The 25,386-nt window shown below is 53.8% G+C and overlaps 2 protein-coding genes and 1 long non-coding RNA gene across 4 annotated transcripts; 1 reads left to right on the forward strand and 2 right to left on the reverse strand.

Moving 5' to 3' along the window:
- Nucleotides 1-5,371: 5,371 nt before the first annotated feature.
- Nucleotides 5,372-11,055, reverse strand: ZDHHC24 (zinc finger DHHC-type containing 24). Of its 2 annotated transcripts, none has more exons than XM_058689755.1 (3): nt 10,705-11,055; nt 9,334-9,611; nt 5,372-5,964 (listed from the first exon to the last, which is right to left on the reverse strand). In XM_058689755.1, exons 1-3 carry the CDS (start codon nt 10,983-10,985, stop codon nt 5,669-5,671), a joined length of 855 nt encoding a protein of 284 aa, XP_058545738.1. In that variant the 5' UTR covers nt 10,986-11,055; the 3' UTR covers nt 5,372-5,668. The 2 variants fall into 2 exon arrangements, with proteins under 2 accessions (XP_058545738.1, XP_058545739.1); XM_058689756.1 differs by lacking the exon at nt 10,705-11,055 and adding an exon at nt 10,496-10,697.
- Nucleotides 11,056-11,860: 805 nt separating this feature from the next.
- ACTN3 (actinin alpha 3) lies at nt 11,861-25,325 on the forward strand. The gene is made up of 21 exons (XM_058689757.1): nt 11,861-12,048; nt 15,720-15,834; nt 16,011-16,130; nt 16,446-16,532; nt 16,615-16,702; nt 17,160-17,238; nt 17,321-17,402; nt 18,167-18,252; nt 18,535-18,627; nt 19,080-19,310; nt 19,435-19,582; nt 20,738-20,888; nt 21,491-21,599; nt 21,695-21,835; nt 22,099-22,281; nt 22,714-22,848; nt 22,937-23,116; nt 23,541-23,687; nt 23,780-23,845; nt 24,790-24,948; nt 25,032-25,325. The coding sequence occupies exons 1-21, from the start codon at nt 11,902-11,904 to the stop codon at nt 25,188-25,190; spliced, it is 2,706 nt and encodes a 901-aa protein (XP_058545740.1). The 5' UTR covers nt 11,861-11,901; the 3' UTR covers nt 25,191-25,325.
- On the reverse strand, nt 16,008-19,081 carry LOC131488212 (uncharacterized). Its single transcript, XR_009250118.1, has 2 exons — nt 18,514-19,081; nt 16,008-16,920 (listed from the first exon to the last, which is right to left on the reverse strand). It is a non-coding gene; the product is annotated as an uncharacterized LOC131488212 (long non-coding RNA).
- Nucleotides 25,326-25,386: the final 61 nt, after the last annotated feature.

The raw sequence follows: 25,386 nt of genomic DNA on the forward strand, positions 1-25,386 counted from the left end.
GGACTGTTGCTCTCTAGAACTACTGCAGACTATTTCTCCTGACTAGAGCCTCTGACTCCTGGGCCCCTTCTCTTCATCCTTACAGTTCTTTTACCCCTCATTTGGTGGAGTGTATCCACAGTACTGCCTTTAAAAAGTCACTAGAGTTAAAAAAGTTTAGTACACTGTCTAAAAATTTCTTTATCCCATTCACATACATGTGTGATAGCAGGTCATAAAATTTGAAGTTGAAAATAGTTTTCATGCAAGAAAATCATTTTTACGGCGGTATTCCCTTGTGCTCTGATTTTTGGTAATGCTGTTGAGAAGTTGCATGCCATTTTTGCTCCTGGCCTTCTTGTTCTGAAATGTCAGGACATGACTTACATGTGTGTCGTTATTTGTTGTGCTCTGAGGTGGAAATGTATATCCCTCACTTCTACAAAATTTTGTTTCTTAAGCGATTTCCTCCCATTTTCTCTCTTCTCTCTGGAATTCTCACTAACCGAGCACCTGATAAATGGGAATTCCAGAGAGAACAGGATTGATTGTCTGTTTTTCTTCTCTCTTCTCTCATATTGTCTTTCTATCCTATGTTCTAAAAATTTTTCTTTCAGCTCTTCTCTGGAACTGTTTTTTAAAATTCCACTATTTTAATTCTCAGCTCTTTCTGTTCTGTGGTCAATCTTTAACTATAATGTCTTTGAAAAGATATAGAGGTCACCAAACCATCAGTCAACAAGTGACTTCTATAGACTTATTTCAACATCAGCAGAATACACATTTTTCTCAAGCTCACGTGGAACATTCACCAAGACAGACCACATTCTGGTCCATAACGTAGGCCTTCACAAATTTAAAAGACTGGAAATAATATTACAGTGGAATAATACATTTCTCAGGTCAAAATGGAATTAAACTAGAAATCACTAACAGAAGGGTAACTGGAAAATCCCCTAAATTTTCATCATTTCCCCCAAATACGTGGAGATGAAACAACACCCTTCTAAATAACATGTGGGTCAAAAAGAAATCTCAAGGGAAGTTTAAAAATATTTTAAACTAAATGAAAATGAAAACACACTTACCAAATTTGTGGGATACGGCAAAAGCAGTGCTTAGAGGGAAACTGGTAGCATTGATCTGAAATCAGTAATTTAGAAGTTTCCACTCTGGGAAACAAGAAAAAGAAGGGCAATTTAAGGAGTGACTTGGTGGCTCCGTCGGTTGAGCATCCGACTTCGGTTCAGGTCATGATCTCGGGGTCTGTGAGTTCAAGCCCCACGTCGGGCTCTGTGCTGACGGCTCAGAGCCTGGAGCCTGTTTCGGATTCTGTGTCTCCCTCTCTCTGCCCCTTCCCCGCTCATGCTCTCTCTTTCTCTCTCTCTCAAAAATAAACATTAAAAATTAAAAAAAAAAAGTACTGGAATTACCAAACAATATAAGATGTGTGTTTTTGATATATTTAAAGAAAAAGATCCTGAAATAGAAGTAGAGAGCATATAAAATGATCAAGCAAATCTGAAAAGCAAACAACTAGAAGGAGAAATAAGATATTTGACATGTAAAACTCAATGGAAGAGTCGGCACAACCACTTGAAAAAAAAAAAAAACTAAATAGATTGGTTTCAGAGCTGAAGAAAGACCCAAAGATATGTGGAAATAATCCAGAATGCAAAAAACAAAAAATATGAGTTATTAAGAGACAAGGAGGATGGAGTAGAGAGGTCCAATCAGTTTCAGTAGAGGCAGAGAAAACAGGTGAAGGTGTGGCTAAGAATTTTCTAGAACAGATGAAAGACAATTCATAGAATCAGGAAACCCAAGGAATACCATTAGGGTAAATACAAAGACAACACCACTTGGGCACATCACAGTAAACTGCAGAATGTCAAAGACAAAAAAGTCTTAAAAGTGTTGGAGACAAAAGTGTCTTCAAAGGGGTAACAACAAATAGATAACAGCTGATGTTATTAATAGCAACAATGGAGACCAAAAGACAGAATATTATTTTCAACATATGAGAGGAAATAACTATTAACCTAGAATTCTGTACCCAGTAAAAAGTAACTTTAAGTAAGAAGGGTGATAAACTAAAAGCTAAGGAAAGGTGGGACAAATAACAAAGTAGAAATCTTTCCAGGTACATCAATTACAATAAATATAAATGATTGTTTCCACTGGAAGACAGTGTTGTCTAGATTTAAAAATCCATTTATAGGTTGATCTCTTCTTTCTAAGATTTTTTTTTAATAACCTCTACACCCAATGTTGGGGCTCAAACCCACAATCCTGAGATTGAGTCACACGCTCCACTAAGCCAGCCAGGCGCCCCCATCTGTAGGCTGATTTTACAAGACAATTGAAAGCAAAAGGATACAGGGGCGCCTGGGTGGCGCAGTCGGTTGAGCGTCCGACTTCAGCCAGGTCACGATCTCGCGGTCCGTGAGTTCGAGCCCCGCATCAGGCTCTGGGCTGATGGCTCGGAGCCTGGAGCCTGTTTCCCATTCTGTGTCTCCCTCTCTCTCTGCCCCTCCCCCGTTCATGCTCTGTCTCTCTCTGTCCCAAAAATAAAAAACGTTGAAAAAAAAATTTTAAAAATAAAAAAGAAAGTAAAAGGATACAGATTATTTTAATGTATTTGGACTAGAAGGGAACTTAAGGGGCATCTGTTTTATTTATTTAATGAAATTTGTCAAATTGGTTTCCATACAACACCCAGTGCTCATCCCAACAGGAAGGGGCATCTGTTTTAAACCCACTGTGAACATATTTTATAGTGAAATATTGAAATGATTTCTTCAAAGGCCAGAAACAAGTCAGGGTGCCCACTACTTTTCCTCTACCCATACAGGAGGGGCAAGAAGATTAAGAGGTATAAAAATTTTAAAGGAAAAACAAAACTGTCTTCTCACAGATTATTTTATTGTAAACATAGAAAACTCAGAAGAGTTTATAAGTTAATGGTTTTTGGTTTGCTGTACACAATCTATTTGCATAAACCATGTACAATAACAAAACATTATCAAATACTTAAGAATAAATCTAACCATGGGGCTCCTGGGTGGCTAAGTCGGTTAAGCGTCTGGCTCTTGGTTTTGGCTCAGGGCATGGTCTCACGGTATGTGAGTTCGGGCCCCGAGTCAGGTTCTGCACTGACAGTGCAAAGCCAGTTTGGGATTCTCTCTCCCGCTGTCTCTGCCCCTCCCCCACTCATGCGCTCTTGCTGTCTCTCAAAAATGAATAAAAAAGGAAGAAATGTGGGGCGCCCAAGTGGCTCAGGTTAAGCGTCTGACCTCAGCTCAGGCCATGATCTCACAGTTCGTGGGTTCGAGCCCCATGTCGGTCTGTGTGCTGACAGCTCAGAGCCTGAAGCCTGCTTCGGATTCTGTGTCTCCCTCTCCTGCCTGTCCCCTGCTCACACTGTCTCTCTCTCAAAAATAAATAAACATTAAAAAAAGAAGAAATCTGACCAAAAGAGGCATGATCTTTATGAGAAAAAGTATATAATTTTATTGAAAACATCTAATAGATACACCATGTTCATGACTGAAAAATGCAATTTCATATAGATGCTGATTTTCCCCAAACCGATCTGTAAATTCAGTTGGGTTCCATTCACAATCTCAAAGGGATTTTTATTGGTGGAACTTAACAAGTGGATTCTAAAGTTTATGTGGAAGAGCAAGGACCATGGATGGATCTTAGGGAGTCACACAACAGGGGCAGATAAAATGACCCGTGAGACAAAATGGGACAAATAAATTGCGGTAGATTCAGTGGCTCACTATCCAGCAAGGAAAAGGAATGCCCCACTATACACAGCTATACACATTGATTTGGATAAATCTCAGAAACATAATATTGAGTGACTGAATAAACGGTATGATTCCATTTATATAAAATTCAAAAACATGCAAAATCGATACAGACCTAGGTAATGCAATTACAAGGCAAAGCAAGGGAATGGTGAAGACAGCACAGTGTTTTCTCGACCAGGGAGGGCACAGCAGGGACTTCAAAGAAGTGGGTTCCATCTCTTCTTAAATGGGGCTGGGGAGGGAGTTTCTCTTTATTTTATAAATATCTTCTTGCCTCTCCTTACTATTTAATTAAAAAAGAAAGAAAGAAAGAAAGAAAGAAAGAAAGAAGAGAAAGGAAGAAAGAAAGAAAAAGAAAGGAAAGAAAAAAGTATTCTGGAGGGGTAAAGCAGCACAGAGTGCCAGGCACACCACATTCCTAACAGTTACAAAATAGTTCTTGAACATGCCATTTGGAAAAAACGAAGCCCTAGCAGCTCAAACCTCTGTGGGCATGGGCAGGGCCTGTCAGAAGGATGGACTTCTCTGAGGGTTCCTGGGTGACAAGCCTGCCGTGGCAGCATCTGTAGACTTTTTCACTTAACCCCGTTTTGGGTCCAACCCGTCCCCCCCCCCCCTCCCCCCAGTGCCCCTGAGACCCAAAGCTTCTTCGAATAGCACCCATCTCTACCCTAGGAGGATAGCTGCTTGGCTGCCAGGGGTAGGGAGTGCCCTGGGGGGAGGGCAGCCCAGCTGCCCTTTGGATCAGTCCCCCTACTGTCCGTCCCAAACCTTGCCTTTCATGGTGCCAGGAGAGTTCCTGAGCCTCCAGGGCTCTGGAGGACAATTTGGCTGCTTCTTGGCCCCTCCCTCTAGGAACGTTTAATTAATTTCTAATTCTCTGCTAAGAGAGTTTATGAGCCTCCATCCATTTCCCATGTTTCAAAACATCATCAGGTCCTTTGGTCTATTACTGTCTCCCTCCTACTTTCTCCTTGTAAATTTATACCTGTTTTATTTCTTTACTCTCATTTTAGATTTTAAGAGGAAACAGGTAAACCCATGTGTTTAAACCTGCCACATTTAACAGGAAGTCTATTTACTATATTTAAATAAAAATGTTTAACAGGTAGCTCCAGAGAGGAAGAGCTTGGCCTTCTGAGCATCATCCTTCAGATGCTTGAACATCTCCACCTGATTTCTCTGCCTCGGTTTTGCCTACACACTTTCCTCAGCTGTGTAAGGACGAAGGAGAAAGCACAAATATCTGGGTTCAAATGCTGACTCCTCCATTCACTGCCCCAAGATCTCATCCCATCAACTCTCATAACTGCTGCCTCTGGTACCAGATTAGTCAAAGAGGCACAGTGAGTGTCGTGGAGATGCTTCTAATTATAAAGCACTGAACCAGGGAAAGAATGTTGCATTCTCTTTCCCTGGATCCCTACATGCAGCCCTGGCCTGCTGTGCCCCAGCTCTGGCCCCCACCAAGGCCACAGGAGGCAGAGCCCTGGCCCCTCATGCCCTCAGGCATTCTGTGGGTCCCAGGCCTGACAGTGAGAGGAACCAGAAACCTAGAAAGATGGAGGGAGTCCAAGAACCAAGTGGGCGCTTTATTAACTTGGCAAAGGGGTGACTAGGCTGGCCAAGCAGCCCCTTGCCAAACCTGCCACTCTGCCAGAGGGCCAATGAGGCAGAGCTGCAGGGCCCAAGCCCTGGACACTGGAGTCCAAGCTGGGCAGGGGCAAGGCCAAGGATGGGACTGGAGTTGCCGAAAGGCATTAAGTACCAGTGCACCTCCCCTCCTGAGGTTAGGGATGGGCCTGAGATGAGTTAGGAGCCCCCTCTCCTGCTCCCCTCTCCCCGAACAGCTCTGGCTCTTCCTAGAGTCAGGAGGCTGCGAGGCCCACATCAGCTGCAGTCTGGAAGGTGATCCCGTCTCCGGGCAAGGGGGAGGCCAGGAAGGGCCAGAGCCAGACAAGGACCCAGCGGGGCCCCAGGGCCGCCTGCAGGTTGTGGCAAGGGCCCAGATCATAAGAGTGCTGGCCCCGAGCCCACTCCCACGTGGTCTGGCCCCGCAGCAACAGCATCCCATGAAAGAGCAGCCCAGCCCCGCACAACAGTGCACCTGCCACACACGTGTCGGTCACAAAGGCCAGGGCAAACTGCGCCAGAGACACTCTGCCTGCAAGGAGAAAGCAAGAGGGTCAGGGAGCAGCAGCGGGCCCAGTCCTCCCAAAGCCCAGCTCCTGCCCTCACCTTCTACTGCGAAGCAGGGGCTCGTTCCTCTGCTCAGCAAACACTCTGGCTGTTTCTTAGCCAGCCCCCATTGGTGACCTGGGCAGACACAGCTCGTTACCCAAGATCTGACTTCCATTCACCATAAACTTGTGAGCACCTACCGGGTACGAGACATGGTACCAGGCACCAAGATGAACAGCAGACAGGACCCCTAACCTCCGGGAGTTCACAGACAGACGTTTAAGAGATCGCTTCTCAGTTACTTAATCACAGCAGTGATGTGTGTTACGATGGAAAAGCACAGCACCTCCCGGCCCACGGTAGGTACTAAGTATCCGCTGAACAAGTGAACTACAGGAAGTCACGAAACACTGTGCTCACTGAAAGCAGCAGGACGCCAAAGTCACATATTCTATGACGCCATTCACGTGAAATGTCCCAAATGGGCAAATCCAAAGAGACAAGACCGTAGATCAGTGGTTACCAGGGCCTGGGGGATTCAAGGGAGGAATGGGGAGGGACTGTTTAATGGCACAGGCTTTCCTTTGGGAGTGATGAAAATGTTCTGGAATTAGATAGTGGTGATGGTTGCACAACATTGTGAATGTACTGAATGCCACTGAATTGTATTCTAGAAAGTGGTTAAAAGGATGAATTTCATGTTATAGGAATTCTGCTTCAATAAAAAAGAGGCTGTGTGGGGAAATGCCAAGCAGATGTATTAGGCTAAAGGAAGTGGGTTTCATCTGTTTTAATAAAGTGACATCTTGGGTGGTGCCTGAAGGAGGTATCTGCTAGGTGAAGAGGGGAGAAAATATTCTGTTTGAAGGTCCTGAGGCAGGATGGAGGGGCATCTGGGAGACCCATGCATGGATGGTTCTGGAAGCTCAGGAGAGAAGCCCAGGCTGGACATGCAGATCTGCAGGCGGCTGGAGCACAGGCAGTTCCAAAACCCACCAGAGTGTAGAGTAAAATGGAGTCAACACCATGACCTCAGCAGCAGGTCCTCTGGGACCCAACCAAGAAGAGAGAGGGAAGGGACGCCTGGGTGGCTCAGTCAGTTAAGCGTCCGACTCTTGATCTCGGCTCAGGTCATGATCTCACAGTTCGTGAGTCTGAGCCCTGAGTCAGGCTCGGCGACTACTGGTGTGCAGCCTGCTTGGGATTCTCTCTGCCCCTCCCCCACTCTCTCTTTTTCTCTCTCTCTCTCAAAATAAATAAATTAAAAAAAAAAAAAGAAGAGAGAGGGAAACCAGAAAGAAAGAAGGAAACAGGATGCAGGAAGGGCTGTTGGAGCATCCAGGACACAGGCCATCCAGGAGGTTGGAGGTCAGCAGTCTTGAGGCAGAAAGGTCTTGTACCCGGGCAAGTCCTTCAAGAAGCTTGGCTGCTAGGGGTGCCTGGTTAGCTCAGTCGGTTAAGCGTCTGACTTTTAAGCATCTGTCTGAATCTTGACTTCAGCTCAGGTCATGATCTCATGGTTTGAGTTTGAGCCCCACATCAGGTTCTGCACTGACAGCTCAAAACTGCTTGGGATTCTCTGTGTCCCTCTCTGCCCTCTCCCCCGCTTGCTCTCTCTCTCTCTCTCTCTCTCTCTCTCTCTCTCTCTCTCCCTTTCTCTCTAAAAAATAAATAAACATTAAAAGAAGAAGAAAAAAAAGCAGCAGTAGCAGCAGCTTGGCTGCTGACAGGAGAAGAGCCAGGAGGCAAGAGCTAGGGAGGAGGAGGATGTGGGGTGAAGAGAGGCTTTGTACCGATGGGAAAACCCAGAGGAAGCAAGCAGAGAGAGCCTGGGTTGGCAGAAGGAGAGCAGGCCCACAGTGAGGCTTCTGAGCAGGGAGGACGGGCCAGACATCAGGAGAAGCCGGAGGCAGTCAGGTTGGATCTGCTGGGGTCCAGAGCCATGAACACGGCATGGTACCAACTGCCATGAAGTACCAAGCATCTCTGGAAGCTGGCAGCAGCCAGGGGCAGACACAGAGAAGCCAGGAAGGCACAGCGGGAGGCAGACAGAGCAAGAGGATTGAGATGTTGGCAGAAGAATGGTGAGAATGAGGATTCTAAGCTGGATGTGGGGGCAGTGACGTGGGAAGGGTTGATGGACAGAAAGGTGAGGGCCAGGCGCTCACGAAGCAGGTGTCCTGGAGTGTCAGAGTGAGAGCTGGCGAGAAGGAGAGGAGGTGGGGAGCAGAGAAAGGGGTGACAGGCTCATAGCGTGATTTGGGAGGTGTTGGCTCTGACACAGTTTGGCCTCTGACAAGGTCTAGGGTGGGTGTGGGAGTAGAGGGAGGGAGTCAAATGGAGGAGAAGGGCAAGAGGCTGAGCAACGGGGACACTGATCGGGCCATTCACCCAGACTTTCAGACACCCAGGATTTCACCAGGGCCCAGGGCTCAGAGGGCAATGGCCACAGGGAGGTGCAGCTGGAGGGCTTGGGTCTCAGTGGAGGCAGGGGGTCATCAAGGAGGCTGCTCAGGGAGCCAGTGGGCAGAGGAAGACGCTGCCATCCCCACTGGGCCTTCCAAGGCCTCCCCCCAAGGCTGCAGGGAGGGGCCCTTGGGACAGACTGGGGTTTGGAGAGGATAAGGAGACACAGTGACCACTGAATGGTCATGGAGTTTAGTAACCGCAGGACAAGGTTACAAAGGGGACCATGGAGGAGTCGGGAGGAAGGAGTCAAGGGAGAGAAACCTCAAAGCATTTCAGGGGGAGACAACAAATAGTATAAAAAAAAAATAGGGGGGGGGGTGGATTTTATCTCAGGGAGGCGGGGGGTCGTCAGAAGAAAGAGGAATAAGTCTGTCATCCAGAACATGGCCTCTCCATCAACCTCCTGATCCATGTCCTCTCCTCCCAACTTCCAAAGCCTGGAGCTTCCCCTGACTATAAACTTCACTGGCTCCCTACTGTCCAGTCAAGTCAGGGCTGGCTATCTCCTCACACCAGCATTCAGGACCTCCACCATCCAGTCTGAACCTACTCCCTGTCCAACCTCTATGCCTTTGCTCAGGCTGCTCCCCTCACTCAGAATGCACCCCCACTTAGAATGCTCCCTCCCCATCCCAACCTATGTCCTGAATCCCCACTAGTCTTTCCTTCTGTGCCCACACCTAGAACCCTTCCCTGATTCTCCCAGCCAGAACTCTGTACCTGTGTCAAGACCCTGTATTTTACTGTACTGCACACCCAGCTGAATCCCGGGCTGCCCTCACCCCCCATAAATGACACTGGGACTGGGTCCCCAGGGCACTACCAGGAGAACCAGCCAGAAATCCCATCCCCCACCAGAATGGCCCACTGCAAAGCTCCCCACCTGTGAGCAGCATGAGCCAGGGCAGCAGGAGGAGGGCCGCGATGTGGAGGGGTGCATGGGCTCGCAGGAGGGCCGACAGGGCAGGACCCAGCAGCACAGAGACATGGAGCAGGACGCCCGCAGCATGAAGCAACAGGCACAGGAAGGGCCGGTAGTTGCGGAATCCCACGCAGCGGCCCAGCAGGCGACAGTGGTGATCCCGACGAAGGATGCAGACGCGGCAGGCGGAGCAATGCCCACTGCGTGGTGGCACCTGGCTTTGGCACTGGTAGCAGTAACTGCAGAGAAGGAACCACAGAGTCAGTTCCCCCAGCAGCTCTGAGCACCTCGTCAGGCCCGGTCAGCCTCTGAGCCCATCCTGGGGAAGCAGGCACAGCCGCTGTCCTCACTAAGCCTCAAGTTCATCATACATAAATGCAGGCTGAACACCACTTCCTGGGCCCTTCCAGTTCTAGCACTGCAGGTCCGAGGGCTCCTGCAGCTCAGACATCCAGTCCTAAGGCCTCTAACACCCAGGAGCAAACTTCTCACTTCCTCTGTGCTCACCACGTTGGTCCAAGTCACCAAAAGATTACTGGATTACTGCAACACTCTTAATTATTCTCCCTGATTCCAGCTTTGTTTCCTCCTAGTCTAGTCTCACGCCAGCATCCAGACTGATCCTTAGAAGTCTAAGTCGTGCCCTTCTCCTCTGCTCAAAACCCTTCAGTGGCTATCCATCTCACTGCCAGTAAAAGCAAAGCCTTCAGCGTCCTGCAAGGTCTTTCCATCTCTAACCTCTCTCCTCCCCCTCTCACTCCACACCAGCCACCATGGCCTTCTTGCTGTTCCAGGAACATGCAAGGCACATAACTGCCTCAGAGTCTTTCCACTGTCTATTCCCTCTGCCTGGAATGCTCTTCCCCCAGATCCCCACATGGCTAACTCCCCCACCTCCTTCAGGTCTGTGCAAATACCTACCTTGACTAGCCTATTTCAAACTGCAACCTGCACACCGTTTACTCTGCTCTTTTCGTTTCCATACCACCAACATCTTCTAACATTCTATACAATTTGCTAATTTATTATGCCTGTAACTAATCATCTGCCCCCTCCCCCACTGAAATCAGCTCCAGGGTGTCAGGAATCTATTTTATTGTACCTCCAGTGGCCGGAACAGTACCTTGCACATAGCAGGTGCTCATTAAATATTTGCAAGTGAATGAATGATACGTCTTCAGGATCTACCATCCAGGTTCTAAAAGAGTGTTCCGGCTCTAACAAGCGGATCCTATTATAATCTGGTTCTAACATCTTCAGGTCCTAGGGCGCCTCCCCCAGTCCAAGGCTCCTCCTGCTTTCCCCCCTCGCCAGATCCCGCGCCCCACTCACGCCCAGCCCTGGCCCAGACCGCGGCCGGCCAGCATCACGCCCCGGATGCTGGGATCGGAGCGCAGGAAGAGCCCCACGTTGCCCAGCAGGTTGAGCAGCTGGAAGGCGGCCAGCACTAGCTGCAAGGCCCGAGCCAGGGGTCCCAGCGGGGGTGGCCCGGGACCCAGAACTAGCACATAGGCCAGCTCCAAGCCCACAGCCGTGGCCCACAGCGCAGTGAGCACGAGGGGCAGCCGCGCGGGCGCCCCCTCCGCGCTCCCCGCCGCCCAGGGCTGCCCCATGGCCTGGACCCCACCGGCTCTCGGGTCCCTAGGACACCACCGCTTCCGTATGGGGGCGGGGATAATGGCAGACGGACGCCCTCTACGACCAATAGAAGCTCGAAGGGGGCTTAGAGTCACTGGGAGCGGCCCGAAGATGCAGACATGTGACTGGACGGCCGAATGAGCCAGCGAGAAGCTTGGAATCCCGTTGGCGCTGGAGCAGGGAAGGACAGCACGTTATAGCTCCGCCCGCCAGCGCAGGCCGCGCCCCTCCACCGAAGCCACGCCCTCTGCTCTCGCTGGCTGGTTTGGAGGATTGAGTTGCAGACTCGGTGGCATCGGGGTTTCCCGGCTCAGCACATTCATTCCCCCTCAACCCCCAGCCGCCCCGATATTAATAGCCCTGCATCGGCTCATCCAGCTGGCCTGGAACCCCTTCCCATGCCCGAGTGTCTCCATCACCCCAGAAAACATTCAAACAGCTCAGCGCCTCGCTGTTTCTGACTGTGAAATGGGGATAGGGCTCTATGTTTCCCACCAGCGCCGCGCAGGGAGAGGGTCAGGAGGAGGCCTAAGGGGCAGCTTCTAGAGCGGTCTACAGTCACTGTTATTATCGTCATCTCCGTTGTGCACATGAGGAAACAGAGAGGGCCGTGGCTTTCCTACGGCCACACAGCACCCAAGAGGCGGAGCCGGGACGGGAACCCCGAATCTCCGCCATGGGATCCCCCCAGCACCCCCAGATCCTGCAGTCCCCTGGCCCCAGGGCAACCTCTCGCCAGGTCCCGACCCGAGCGCCCTCGCCCCCATCCGGCCCCTCCCTCCTCCCCCATATTTAGCGCGAATCCGATCCGGGGCTGGGCGGGGAGCTACTTAACGCGGCCCCGGTGTTCTGGAGAGCGCCGAGCGCAGCGGAGCCAGGAGCCCGAGCAAGATGATGATGGTTTTGCAGCCCGAGGGTCTGGGGGTCAGGGAGGGGCCCTTCGCGGGCGGCGGCGGGGGCGGCGAGTACATGGAACAGGAGGAGGACTGGGACCGCGACCTACTGCTGGACCCGGCCTGGGAGAAGCAGCAGCGGAAAGTGAGTGCTCACCCATTTCCACATGGCAAAACTGAGGCCTGAGAAGCCGGGCGGTTTGTCCTTGGCATCTCAGCAGGTCTGGGGCAGAGCCTGTCTTAACCCGGAGAGCCACTCCCTAGCCCAGGCTCTGCCCATCAGTCCTCTGCCGTCCCCTAGGGCTGGAAGAGAGGGCTGGGAGCGCTCATGAGGGGTTTAGGATAACCAGTAGAGTTTCTGGGGTCCCCACCCCTCAGGGTTCATTACCCAGTGCCCACTGCCCCACTTCTGTTGGTGAAAAGGGATTGGGTGAAGCCCAGGAGATCCAGGTTGGGGGAGCGTGGGGAGAATAATCTTTCCCCCCACACCACCAACCCTCTAGTTAAATATCCTAGACCCCACCCAGAGGACTTGCAGCTGGGCAACCGGTGGGCCTGGGAGTGTGCGGGAGGAGGGAACCATCCCAGACCCCTCCCCACTCTCTTCTCTCTATTCTCTCCACCCTGGGGTTCATTTCGACTCCATCCCAATTGTCAAATGAGGAACCTGAAGCCCCGAAAGGGGCAGAGATAGAACCCAAATCATATGCTGTCAGAAAGCAGGACCCCCCCTCCCAACCTGAGAGTCCTTGCCCCTTGTCTGCCCCACCCCCACTCCTTCTCAAGATACCCCTTCCCACCCCAGAGGCCCTAAGTCTGCTGAAAAGGCCACAGGGTCAAGGAGGAGGGGAGCCTGGGTCCCCTTACACAGTAACCTGACGCTCCGGCCAGATGGACACTTTGTGCTGAGGCAGCGCCTTGAGGGAGCTGGAGTGGGGCACACGGGCAGCTGCTGCCCAGGCCCAGCCTTGTAGGGCACTCGGGCCCCCTCCCTGATCTATTTTCACTCCCAGACTTTCCCAAGTGGAGGGGGCAGAACACCTGGGTTCCCAAAAGAGAAAATGATCCGGGCTGGAGTGAGGAAACTTTGGGGAGTGGCAGGCCAGGGGTAGGGAGGACACCATGAAGTCATCGGACCCCGCTCAGCATTTGCCAACAGTGTGCGACTCCAGGAAAGGGCAGGGAACAGGAGTGCTCAGTGGAATTTGCAGGATCTGAGAATCCTAGGGTTTAGAATCAGAGCACTCCTGCTGGGTTAGATGACAGGAGATGACCCCAGAGTCTGGGAGGCTCAGCTGACTAGGCTGGGGTGCCCCCGGTGACACGTTTCCCCTCAAGCTCCTCCTGCACCTGTCTCCGAGCAAGGCTGCGGTCCTTGGGTCTGGCCATCTCCCGGTGATGTCATCGCTGCCCCTGGCTCCAGCTGCCGTCTGTTCTGCCACAACTCCTATCCCTACCCCACCCACCATGTTTCTCTCAGGTCCAGGTCCGCCCGCCCTTCATTAGACACGTGCTAGTCTGTAACTTGCCTTCATCACTTAACAAAATATCAGGGATATCCTTCTAACTCAACCTAGAGCCACCCACCTCATCCATTCATTCAACGGCTGCACAACGTAGATGCTCCGGAAATTAATCAGCATCTCTGGGAGTTGGCCATTCCAGAGTTTCTTTCTCCTCCAACTTGAGCATCTCTGTGCTCATCCTCAGCCCCACTCCACCCCTGCACTTCCTCTGGGTCTTGGAGCACTCCTTCCTGCTCCTGCTCGATGCCTGAGTCCTCTCCGTTCAACCTCATTCAAAAACATTCATTCAGTATTTCTTAGGGAGATCCTACTATGGGCCAGGTGCTGTTTTAGATGTCAGGAGTTCAGCAGGAAACAAAACAAAGCCTCTGCCTCAGGGAGCTTACAGTTCAGCAAGGAAAAGTGTTTCTACCCCATCTGTCTGATCCTGCCCTATGCCGCCTCACTGACACCCTTCCTCTCTCACCCTGGTCCTGGGCACCACCTCCTCACCTCTCCCTTCTGCTCTGCCAAGCCGTTTGCCTCCACTCTGTAACCAGAAAGAGCTTTCTAAGACACTTTTCTGCCCACCTCCCTCTGCCTGAAAGCTTCCCTCTCTTCCCTGTTGCCCTCAGGATCAAGTTGAAAGTCCCTGGCTTAGCACCCAAGATCGTGCATGACCTGGCCCCTGCCGCCCCTCCGGCCTGCTTCTCGCCACTTATACCCCAACACCCCCAGCTTCATTCCAGCGGCACCCAGATAGCTATAGCCCCACAGACCTCACAGCTGTTTCTCCCTGCTGAGCGTTTGCCTGTGGCGCTGGCCCTGCCTGGCGTGCCCTTGCCTGCCCTTCTCTGTCTGAATAATTCCTGCCCTTCCATTGCAGCTCAGATCAGATAGTAGCCTCCTCCAGGAGGCCCCCCATCTGATTTGAAGAGTTCTTTCCCTCCTCTCCCTGACACTAGTCTCTCCCAGCACTTCTCAGACCAACGTGACTCTTTAATTGACCGTGAGCTCCTTGACGGCAGGGACCACATCTCATCAAGAGTCATGTTTGTCAAAGGAAAGAATGCCCCTTCCTCCGCCATGGAACCCCCACCCAGTCCTGCCTCTCCTCCCTGCCTTATCTAGACCCAGAGCATCTCAGACTCTGGGTTTGGAGGGAACTACAGAGAATCCCACTGCCTTCTCCTGTGCTTGGGGCCCCAACCAGTAGTGCTCAGATTCACTTGTATACCTCCAGTGACGGGAAGCTCACTTTCTTTCCTTAGCAACAACAGTCCTTCAAGTATTTAAAGCATCATCTTTCACGTCCAGCTCTAAGGACAGCTGAAAAGCTGGTCTGGGGAAGGGAAGCTATCTGAGGGAAATAATTCCAATTGACTTCCAGGGCCACCTCCCAGAATTCATTGCTCTGTGGTGGGGGAATGCTCTGAATTCTAGAATCCTGCCAGATTGGAGGAAGAAGGACCTGGGGACATCGTGAAGTCTGGGCGATTAATTGTACAAATGGGGAGACTGAGCCCAAGAAGGGGCAAGGGGTGCACCCTGGGCCACAGTGAGTGAGTTGGAGCCCAAGGATAGATCCTACCAAGGACTCCGTGGCTAATGGCAGAATCCAGGGCTTGAAGGCTTGACAGGTTGGTGGAAACTTGTGCACCAGGCTGCACCAGGTCACGCCCATCCCCAATATACACCCAACTGCACAGCAGCCCCCCCCCCCCATCCCAGACAGAGGCTGAGGCTGAGGATGACTCTAGGGAGAGGGGAAGGGCAGTCACCTCCAGGAGCCGTGTTAGGCTGCGCTTGTGCCCAGATGATCCTCTGCGACCTGCAAAGCTCTCGCACCCTCACGTTCTACTTGGAGGCCAATTCACAACAGCCCCGGGAGGGCAGTGGGGCTAAGATAATAGTAACACGGGTGCACAGTTCCTCAGGCACAACCCTCAGAGCCGCACATGCTTCAGTCCAGAATTTTTCAGGCCTTAGAAGGGCGGTATCACCCTGCATTGGCCCTTGTGTGTGGGAGGGCCCCACACTTTGGAGCGTATGCTTTACAATTTTTCTAAATCCCCCTCAGGTGCTTGAGACTGACCGGAACTGGTGTGTCCCAGGTCCAAAGTGGGACTTGTGTGGGCCCCAGCGCCCACTTTTCCTTTTCCAGGAGAATTAAAGCTCAGAGAGAGACAAGGACTTGCATGGCAAGTCAGTGGCTGGGCCAGGACTTGAATCTGGGGCCCGGGCTCTGAGATCTACCCTGATGCCCCCCAGAGCCGGCGCTAGGGTCTAAGTGCTGTCCTCTGCCCCCCAGACCTTCACTGCCTGGTGCAACTCACACCTGCGCAAGGCCGGCACCCAGATTGAAAACATCGAGGAGGATTTCCGCAATGGCCTCAAACTCATGTTGCTCTTGGAGGTCATTTCAGGTGAGGGGCGCAAATCAATGCACAGGGGCCCTGGGACCTAGGAGAATCCGGAGAGCTGGGGGGAACGTGGCAACAGAGTGCTGGAGGGGATGAAGTGGGGGAGGGGGAAGTTTGAGGACAGGGTCCTCAGCTTTTTCTTGTGACCTTTGACCCTTGACCTCTCCTCTTACACCCAGGAGAGAGGCTACCCAGGCCAGACAAAGGCAAGATGCGCTTCCACAAGATCGCCAATGTCAACAAGGCCCTGGACTTCATTGCCAGCAAGGGGGTTAAGCTGGTGTCCATTGGTGCCGAAGGTAGGGAGGTGGCAGGAGAAGACCTGGGAGGGGGTTGGAGGGTGGTCCCGGCGTCAAGTCGCTTCTGTGAGCCTCAGTCTCTTCACCCACGGAGTCGACCATCCATGCCTCTTGGGAGGGGCTGTTAAGGGGCAAACGTGCCCAAAGTGCCGGCACAGGACCTGGCGCTAGTAGGTGTTCCGGGATTGAACACTTACTAGGTACCGGCTCTGGGATGGGGGACAAGGGCCGGAGAGCAGAGCAGGAGGGAAGGCAGCTGAGGTGGTACAGGCCTTGAATGTCGGCTGGAATCTGTCCCCACTCCCCACCCTGCAGAGATTGTTGACGGGAACCTGAAGATGACCCTGGGCATGATCTGGACCATCATCCTTCGCTTCGCCATCCAGGACATCTCTGTGGAGGGTGAGTGGTGGGGAAGCGATAGAGTGGGAGGGCTGGCCCAGACCCCTCTCCCCAGCTAATATCTCTCCCCATCCCCACCCAGAAACCTCGGCCAAGGAAGGCTTGCTCCTGTGGTGCCAGCGGAAGACAGCGCCGTACCGCAACGTCAATGTGCAGAACTTCCACACCAGGTCTGTCAGCCGGTCAGCACATGCACGCGGGCCTCTGCGGGGCTCTGGGGCACAGAGCTGACCCCTATCACAAGCCCCAGGAGAGGAGAGGTCACAGCCAAGTTCCTGGCACAGTGTCTGAAAATAGGAGGACTCCGTCGAAGTTGCGATGGAATCCAGGAGGGTGAGGGAGGGTGCATTGGAGGCATCCCTGGAACCGCATTCCAGCCAGAGGGGACCTTGTAAGCAAAAACATCTAGATATTGGTGTGGCCCAAGGACAGGGTATGTGAAGGAATCATGATAAGCTTGGAGGGGATGGTCCAGCTCTGGTAATGAAAGGCTTCAAATGCCAAGCCAAGGAGTTTAGACAACTCCATTTTACTGATGAGGCTGTCCTGATGGGGATGCTCCTGGAGTGAGGGAAGCACAGAGCCTCAGCTCGAATCCGGGACTGACCCCCACTTCTGTCTGTCCAGCTGGAAGGATGGCCTGGCTCTCTGTGCTCTCATCCACCGACACCGCCCTGACCTCATCGACTATGCCAAACTGCGCAAGGTAGGCCTCTGTCACTCCCAGCCCGACTCCCCACCTCTGCCCTCAGCTGCCATTTCACCTGTCCCTGCTCCTGCCCATCTAGGATGACCCCATTGGCAACCTAAACACTGCCTTTGAGGTGGCGGAGAAATACTTGGACATCCCCAGGATGTTGGATGCTGAAGGTGAGAGGAAGTCTAGCCTGGGCGAGGACTCCACTTACTGACCAATGGCGTGGTCCCACCCTCTCACCTTTGCCCCTGCTCTTCCCTCCTCCTGGAATTCTCTCCCCTCCCACTTCCCCCCCCCCCATCTCCGTCAGAATCCTTCCTGCCCAAGGCCCCCTTCTCCAGGAGCCCTCTATCATGCCTGCCTACCCCTCACCAGCCAGTGGAAGCAGCCTCTCCTCTTCTTCCCTCATGGTGCCACCTTCTGTCTCAGATCTGTGACCTGGGTACCTGGGGGCATGGAGCTCCTTAAGGGCAGGCCCTGCCTCTTGTCCCTGTGCCCAGTCAAGTCTTCAGTCAATCGAAGCAGCAAACATTTTCTGAGCACCTACTGTGCCTGGTGCCCTGGGTCTGTGGGCACCAATGGATGAGGACTTGGGGAAAAGACAGAAGACAGGTGGACCCACAGAGGGATGGGATGGTTAGAGACCCCGGGCAGCGTGGGCTGGTGCTTCTTGAGGGCCGCGTGTCTGCTCACTCACCCGCTCCCTTATGCTTTTCTCACCCCACGGAGGGGCAGGTTGCTGGACACTGGGGTGATTGGGGAGGGCTCCAGGGAAGAGGCAGACGCTATGTTTGGGGTCGCTGGCGGTTGGTAACTGTGACTAGATGTCTCCACCCTTACCGTCCCGAGGGAGCTCTCTGCCTTGTTAGGGGCGTGAGCCCACTCCTCAAGCCTGGCTTTGGGCAATAAATACCTGTATCTGGCTGCTGTCCCCTAGACATCGTGAACACCCCAAAGCCTGATGAGAAGGCCATCATGACCTATGTTTCCTGCTTCTACCACGCCTTTGCCGGGGCTGAGCAGGTAAGGGGGCCCCCCGCTCCTGCTGCCTGGGCTGGGCTTGTGGTCCGACATTTGGAGGTGCTGGGCCCCATGTGGGTGGGAGTGCCACTGTCCCAGCCACATATACTCAGTCTCTGGGGAACTCAGAAGCAGAGGCATCTGGTCTGGGAGCTCCCTCGTCATCCTAAAAGATGTGCTCCCCTATCTGCACGGACCCAAATTTTAAGGGCTTTACAGAGGAAAGCTGTGTCAGGGAAAGCAGTAGCTCATTCTAGTGCCCACCTTTTCGGCCTCCCGCGACAGGCAGAGACGGCTGCCAACAGGATCTGTAAGGTGCTGGCTGTGAACCAGGAGAACGAGAAGCTGATGGAGGAGTACGAGAAGCTTGCCAGTGAGGTGAGACTGAGGCCAGAGAGGGCCCTTCCCCTTCCCCTACCTGTGCTCCGCCAACCCTGGCCCAAGCCTGGGCCCACAGAGCCTCCCTCACCCCAGGGCCTTGGCCTTGGCCTCCTCCAGCCTCTTCCTGCCGTCTTCACTCGTCTCCTGCCCTCTGCTGCCTGTCCAAGCTCCTGGTCATTCACTGATTCCCTCATCATTCATTGCTTTACTCATTCATTTATCTGTTCACTCATATTTAGGCAATCTCATGACCCTTTGCTCTGTGCTAGCCTATGCTGGTCCCTGGACTCAGACATTTACCATCCCACTCCTTCCCTGATTAGCCGGGACCCCCATTCTGCTGGAGGCCCCTCCTTCCGGCCACAGCCCGGGGTGTGGGTGGACAGGGGTGGAAGGGGTGAGCAGACTGGCTCAGAGCTCTCTGCGCTGCACCTGCCTGGCCCTGGCAGCTGCTGGAATGGATCCGCCGCACCATACCGTGGCTGGAGAACCGTGTGGGCGAGCCCAGCATGAGTGCCATGCAGCGCAAGCTGGAGGACTTCCGGGACTACCGGCGCCTGCACAAGCCGCCCCGAGTGCAGGAGAAGTGCCAGCTGGAAATCAACTTCAATACGCTGCAGACCAAGCTGCGGCTGAGCCACCGGCCCGCCTTCATGCCCTCGGAGGGCAAGCTCGTCTCGGTGAGCCAGGCCGGGGATGGGGTGACCCCCGTTCTGCCCACATCCTCTGGGCGACATTGGGCTCTGTGTCCCCATCTGTACAATGGGCATACCATGATGGAAGACACCTCTGCCTGTCCCACAGGACATCGCCAACGCATGGCGTGGGCTGGAGCAGGTGGAGAAAGGCTACGAGGACTGGCTGCTCTCGGAGATCCGTCGCCTGCAGCGGCTCCAGCACCTGGCTGAGAAATTCCAGCAGAAGGCCTCCTTGCACGAAACCTGGACCCGGGGTAGGTACACCTCATGGGGCTTGGGTCTGTCCTGGGGTGAAAACTGGTAGGTGGGGGAGGGGGGGATCCTGGCAAAATGCACAGGTCAGGAGCACTTGTTCTGCCAGGAGCTAGGGAGGTGGGGTGGGGGTGGGGACGGGGACCTGTTTTCTAGTCCTACCCTGACTTGCTGTGCGACCAAGTCACTTCTCCTCTTTGTGCCACGGTTTCTTCATCTGTGAACTTCAACCCCTGTCTCCCAGCTCTGGCCTTCTGTAGGTCTGCTCTGATTAATCTGTCATTTAGCATTTTATTTGTACATGTAGCAGGTGAGTCCTCAATGCTAACAGCAATTATGTTATACTCAAAGCATATTGATGGCAAAATACTGCACGAGTCAGATATAACACTCTGTATGAAAACATTCATTCCGTACTCTACCAGGGATTTTAATCCTACAAATAAATGAATTCTGTCAAAAATAATGAACAAAATAAATAAATAAATATATAAACAAACAAACAAACAAATAAATAAAATAATGAACAAACATCTGATAATGGATTATGGGCACAAAGAATAACAATGCTTTGATATAAAAACTCCCTAAATATACAGCCATTTTGTGACTCTTAAGGGGTTTCTGAATCTTTAAGCCTGTTACCAGCTCGGCAAGATGCAAAGGTACTCAACAAATTGTCGCTGCTGCAATTATTATTATTATAGTTTTATCTGTGTAATTATGGTAATTCACTCTGAAAGCACTTTTATATTCATCATTCATTCATCCAACAAATATTCCTAGAAGGTCTACCAAGGGTCAGGCACTGTGGCAGGCACTGGGGAAACTGGTGAGAAAAGGTCAGGGGCTCATTAGTCGCTGGGAGGTAGTTCGATATGCAGTAATACCCGAACTGTACCAAGGGCCACCCTGAAACGTGCAGGATCCGGGGACACTGACGTGATTTACAGGTCATGCCCTGGAACAGGAGCTTCACTTCACTTTATCACCCTAGCGCCGCAGAACAAACCCCTACGATAGGCCGATAGGCCGGGCAGGTGTGATCACCCGCATTTCACAGATGAGGAATCTCCAAGGTCACGCAGCCTCGCCCGAACCCCCTCTCCCGCCGTGGCCGCCGCTGGGTGACCCGAGCCGGTCCTTTCTCTGAGTAGGGAAGGAGGACATGCTGAGCCAGCGCGACTACGAGTCGGCCTCGCTGCAGGAGGTGCGGGCGTTGCTGCGGCGCCACGAGGCCTTTGAGAGCGACCTGGCGGCGCACCAGGACCGCGTGGAGCACATCGCCGCTCTGGCCCAGGAGCTCAAGTAGGCGTGGCCCGCCTCCCGGCTCGCCCCGGTGACAACGCCCCTACCTGGCTTCGTCCCTCTGCCAGCCCGGGCTCCCCACTGCCCTCCTCAAGTCAGCAGCCCTGCCTTGGTGCTCACGTCTTTCCCCGTCACCACTTGCTCCTCCCCTCCTCCCGTAGTCCTGTCCTGTCCCCACCTGGGACCCGCACTTCCTACCCGTGCTTGGCCTGCCTCACCCTCCTGGGCCACCCCTAACCTCACCGCCCCCTTCAGCCCCCTTCAGCTCCGTGGCCGGTTCTCCCAAAACCTCCCCGTCAGCCTTGACCACGCCCCCCACCTCCAGGACACCCGCCCCTTCTCGAGCAATCCCACCCTTGAAACACGACCCACCTCCCACATCCGAGCTCCCCGAGGGACTGGAGCTGAGGATCTGCCCACACCCCCTACCCAGGGATCACACTGGAACCCCCATCTCCACCCCCAGGACTGCCCTGCTTCCCCCACACCTCCCCCGACACCCCCGCCTTCATCTGGGGCACAGGTTCCAGTCCCAGGAGGACAGTCAGGTGGAAATCTGGGCTGTGGTCTGACCCCACGATCATCCCTTTTCTCGCCCCCAGTGAGCTGGACTACCATGATGCAGCCTCGGTGAACAGCCGTTGCCAGGCCATCTGTGACCAGTGGGACAACCTGGGCACACTGACCCAGAAGAGGAGGGACGCGCTGGAGGTGGGCTTGGGGGCCAGGGAACTGGGGACTGGAGACCGGAGGCTGGTGAGGGGCCTGTGGGCAGGCTGCTGACTCACCATCCCCATGGCTCCTAGCGGATGGAGAAGCTCCTGGAGACCATTGACCAGCTGCAGCTGGAGTTTGCCCGGCGGGCGGCACCCTTCAACAACTGGCTGGATGGTGCCGTGGAGGACCTGCAGGATGTGTGGCTGGTGCACTCAGTGGAGGAGACCCAGGTGGACGTGGGGGTTCTGGGTGCGGGGGTGCTGGATGGGATGATGGGGAAGCTGGCCTCGAATCCCGTCAGCCATTCTTTTGGGTTCCTGGGGAAGGGGGGTGGGAGGGAAACCCCAGTTCCCAAGTGTTAGGCTGGGAGACTGGAGGCCTGGGTTGAGCCAGCCCTGTCGGGGACCTGCTGGGTGGCCTGGAGCACGCTGCTGCCCTGTTGCCTGTGGGAAGTGAAGGGTGCTGGCTGACGCTTCCTTCCTGTCGTTCCCAGAGCCTGCTGACTGCACATGACCAATTCAAGGCTACGTTGCCCGAGGCTGACCGAGAAAGAGGGGCCATCCTGGGTATCCAGGGTGAGATCCAGAAGATCTGCCAAACGTACGGGCTGCGGCCCAGCTCCACCAACCCTTACATCAACCTCACACCGCAGGACATCAACGCTAAGTGGGATATGGTCAGTACTGCCTGTGACCTCTCCCTGCCTCCCACCCGCTCCTGTGCATTCTAACTGCCCTGAAACCTCAGATGTCCCAAGATATGGAGAACCAAGTCCGCCTTGGGATCTGGGGTCTCTCAGACTTCATGTAGCCCTGGATAAGTCACCCTTCCTGTCATGGCCCCATCTGTAAAATGGCATTTTCCTGTATTGAGCCTGAGTGTGGACATCTTTATAAAACAACCTAGGTTAGCTATCAGTTATATCATCAGCACCATTTCCCAGATGAGGAAACAAGAGGTCAAATGACTTGTCCAAGAGCTTGTCCATATAGCCCAGACATCTTGGCTCAGAGCTGCAGGGGCTGTTTTAGGGGACGGAGCCCACCTCCCCTCAAAGCCATCTTCTCGCTCCCAGAGCTAACCCACGCACAAGCACCCTCCTTCCTAGGTCCGAAAGCTGGTGCCCAGCCGTGACCAGACGCTGCAGGAGGAGCTGGCCCGGCAGCAGGTGAACGAGAGGCTCCGGAGACAGTTTGCAGCTCAAGCCAATGCTGTTGGGCCCTGGATCCAGGCGAAGGTGGAGGTAAGGCTTGGGTGGTGCGGTCGAGCTGGGGGAGTGGGGCCAGGGCCAGGCCACAGGGAGCTCACATCCCGCCTGGGTCCCCCTACAGGAGGTGGGGCGCCTAGCAGCAGGGATGGCCGGGTCTCTGGAGGAACAGATGGCTGGGCTGCGGCAACAGGAGCAGAACATCATCAACTACAAGAGCAACATTGACCGGCTGGAGGGCGACCACCAGCTTCTGCAGGAGAGCCTGGTGTTCGACAACAAGCACACCGTCTACAGCATGGAGGTGGGATCCACTTGCTGAGGAGAGAGGGGAGGTGGCACTGGCCAGGGAAGCCTGGGGCAGCCGTGGCCGGACACAGCACGTCTGCCGCAGGAGGGTCCCCAGTTCAGCTTGTCCAGGTCCCCCAGTGTATCCATGGGGATACTGAGATCTGGAGAGGGGAAGTGACCAGTCCAGAGTCACACAGGAGTCTAAAGCCAGGCCAGGGCTCGCCACGATCGGTTGATCAACACTTAATACGAAACAAGTCGCCAGACTGCAAGGCAGGAAGGGCTGCTGGAGGCCACTCAGTGGAACCTCCAGATAGGGACACAGCCCCAATAAGGTGAAAGACTCTCCCAGGGGCACACAGCAGATTGGAAGTGAAGCTAGCGCCAGCGGCCAGGCACTGGCCGCCCGCTGACTTGGCCCACCGCCGACCCCGCAGCACATCCGCGTAGGCTGGGAGCAGCTGCTCACCTCCATCGCCCGCACTATCAATGAGGTGGAGAACCAGGTACTGACCCGAGACGCCAAGGGCCTGAGCCAGGAGCAGCTCAACGAGTTCCGGGCGTCCTTCAACCACTTTGACCGGGTCAGCAGGGGCCCAGCCCTGTGGGGTGGTGGACCTGGGGGCCAGGGCGGGGGGTTGGCAGACCAAGCCTGACATCCACTCATGCGCTACAGAAGCGGAATGGGATGATGGAGCCTGACGACTTCCGAGCTTGCCTCATCTCCATGGGCTATGACCTGGTGAGTGCCCCCAGACCGCATCGCAGGAGCCCCATCAGTGCCTCTCTCCTGCATACCGATCACCTACTGCACCCCTCCCCCCTCCACGTGCACTTCATCTCCTCATCAAACCCACCGGGGCTGGGCAGAATTACCTCATTTCACGCAGGGCCATCAAAGGCTCAGAGAGGTGAATTAACTTGCTCAAGGACACAGCTAGCATTTGGATCTGGTTCTACGTGACTCGAAAGCCTGAGCTTGTGGTACCCCTGGGTGCCTCAGTTGTTTGAGCGTCTAACTTTTTTTTTTTTTTAATTTTTTTTCAACGTTTTTTATTTATTTTTGGGACAGAGAGAGACAGAGCATGAACGGGGGAGGGGCAGAGAGAGAGGGAGACACAGAATCGGAAACAGGCTCCAGGCTCCGAGCCATCAGCCCGGAGCCTGACGCGGGGCTCGAACTCACGGACCGCGAGATCGTGACCTGGCTGAAGTCGGACGCTTAACCGACTGCGCCACCCAGGCGCCCCTGAGCGTCTAACTCTTGATTTTGGCTGTCACGATCCCAGGGTCCTGGGACTGAGCCCTGTGTTGGGCTCTGTGCTGAGCACGGAGCCTGCTTAAGATTCTCTCTCAAAAATAAAAATAAGTTTTAAAAGAAAAAAACAAAAGCGCCTTAGCTTGCAACATTTCCCCCCAGAGAAACAGCACTACAGAGAGCTCCAGAAAAAAAGATCAGGACCAAAGGGCAATAGGGGACATTGCCAGGAACAGGAAGCAGTGTTTAGCTTAGTAGAAAGGACTTCCTATAAAGCCAGAGCTAAGCTGCGGCACCATCTATGGAGGGAAGAGAGCACTTTGTAACTGGGGTCATCAAGCCAAAGCTGGACAGTCCCCAGAAAGGGACATCAGGAGTCCTCTGGCTTCAGCACCCATGGGCATGGTGCCTGGCCTCTACCCCTGCAGGGAGAAGTGGAGTTTGCTCGCATTATGACCATGGTGGACCCCAACGCAGCCGGAGTTGTGACCTTCCAGGCATTCATTGACTTCATGACACGAGAGACAGCCGAGACCGACACAGCTGAGCAAGTTGTGGCCTCCTTCAAGATCCTGGCAGGAGACAAGGTGAGTCCTGGGTGGTGGAGAGGGCTGGCGGGCTGGGACAGGGAACAGGATCTGGGGGTCCTCAATAACGTTTTCTCCCCCAGAACTACATCACCCCTGAGGAGCTGCGGCGGGAGCTCCCAGCTGAGCAGGCCGAGTATTGCATCCGCCGTATGGCACCCTACAAAGGCTCCGGGGCTCCAGCTGGTGCTCTGGACTATGTGGCCTTCTCCAGTGCCCTCTATGGGGAGAGTGACCTCTGACCTCAATCCCTAAGGTTCTCTACGTGAGTCAGAGAGAGGAGACTCCCTCTGGCTGATTCCATCCATCTCTTGGAGCAAAGGCCTCAGAGAACGGCCAGCCACGTACTTCTGAATAAAGAGCCATCCGTGAGCCTCTCTCCATCTCCTTTTGGTTCCGGAAGCAGACACTGGGCCCTCATGCTCCTGAGCAGGATCA

This window comes from Neofelis nebulosa, chromosome 10 (assembly GCF_028018385.1).
Source record: "Neofelis nebulosa isolate mNeoNeb1 chromosome 10, mNeoNeb1.pri, whole genome shotgun sequence".
Classification (NCBI taxonomy): Eukaryota; Metazoa; Chordata; class Mammalia; order Carnivora; family Felidae; genus Neofelis; species Neofelis nebulosa.

Excerpts from the sequence above, each read along its gene's own strand:
- ACTN3 (XM_058689757.1), top strand. The coding sequence starts at position 11,902 with ATGATGATGGTTTTGCAGCCCGAGGGTCTGGGGGTCAGGGAGGGGCCC. Across the intron at positions 18,628-19,079 it reads ACGAGAAGCTTGCCAGTGAG|CTGCTGGAATGGATCCGCCG; the intron begins GTGAGACTGAGG and ends TGGCCCTGGCAG. Across the intron at positions 23,688-23,779 it reads CCTTCAACCACTTTGACCGG|AAGCGGAATGGGATGATGGA; the intron begins GTCAGCAGGGGC and ends CATGCGCTACAG.
- ZDHHC24 (XM_058689755.1), bottom strand. The coding sequence starts at position 10,985 with ATGGGGCAGCCCTGGGCGGCGGGGAGCGCGGAGGGGGCGCCCGCGCGG. Across the intron at positions 9,612-10,704 it reads GGTCTGGGCCAGGGCTGGGC|TTACTGCTACCAGTGCCAAA; the intron begins GTGAGTGGGGCG and ends CCTTCTCTGCAG. Across the intron at positions 5,965-9,333 it reads CTGGCTCATGCTGCTCACAG|GCAGAGTGTCTCTGGCGCAG; the intron begins GTGGGGAGCTTT and ends TTCTCCTTGCAG.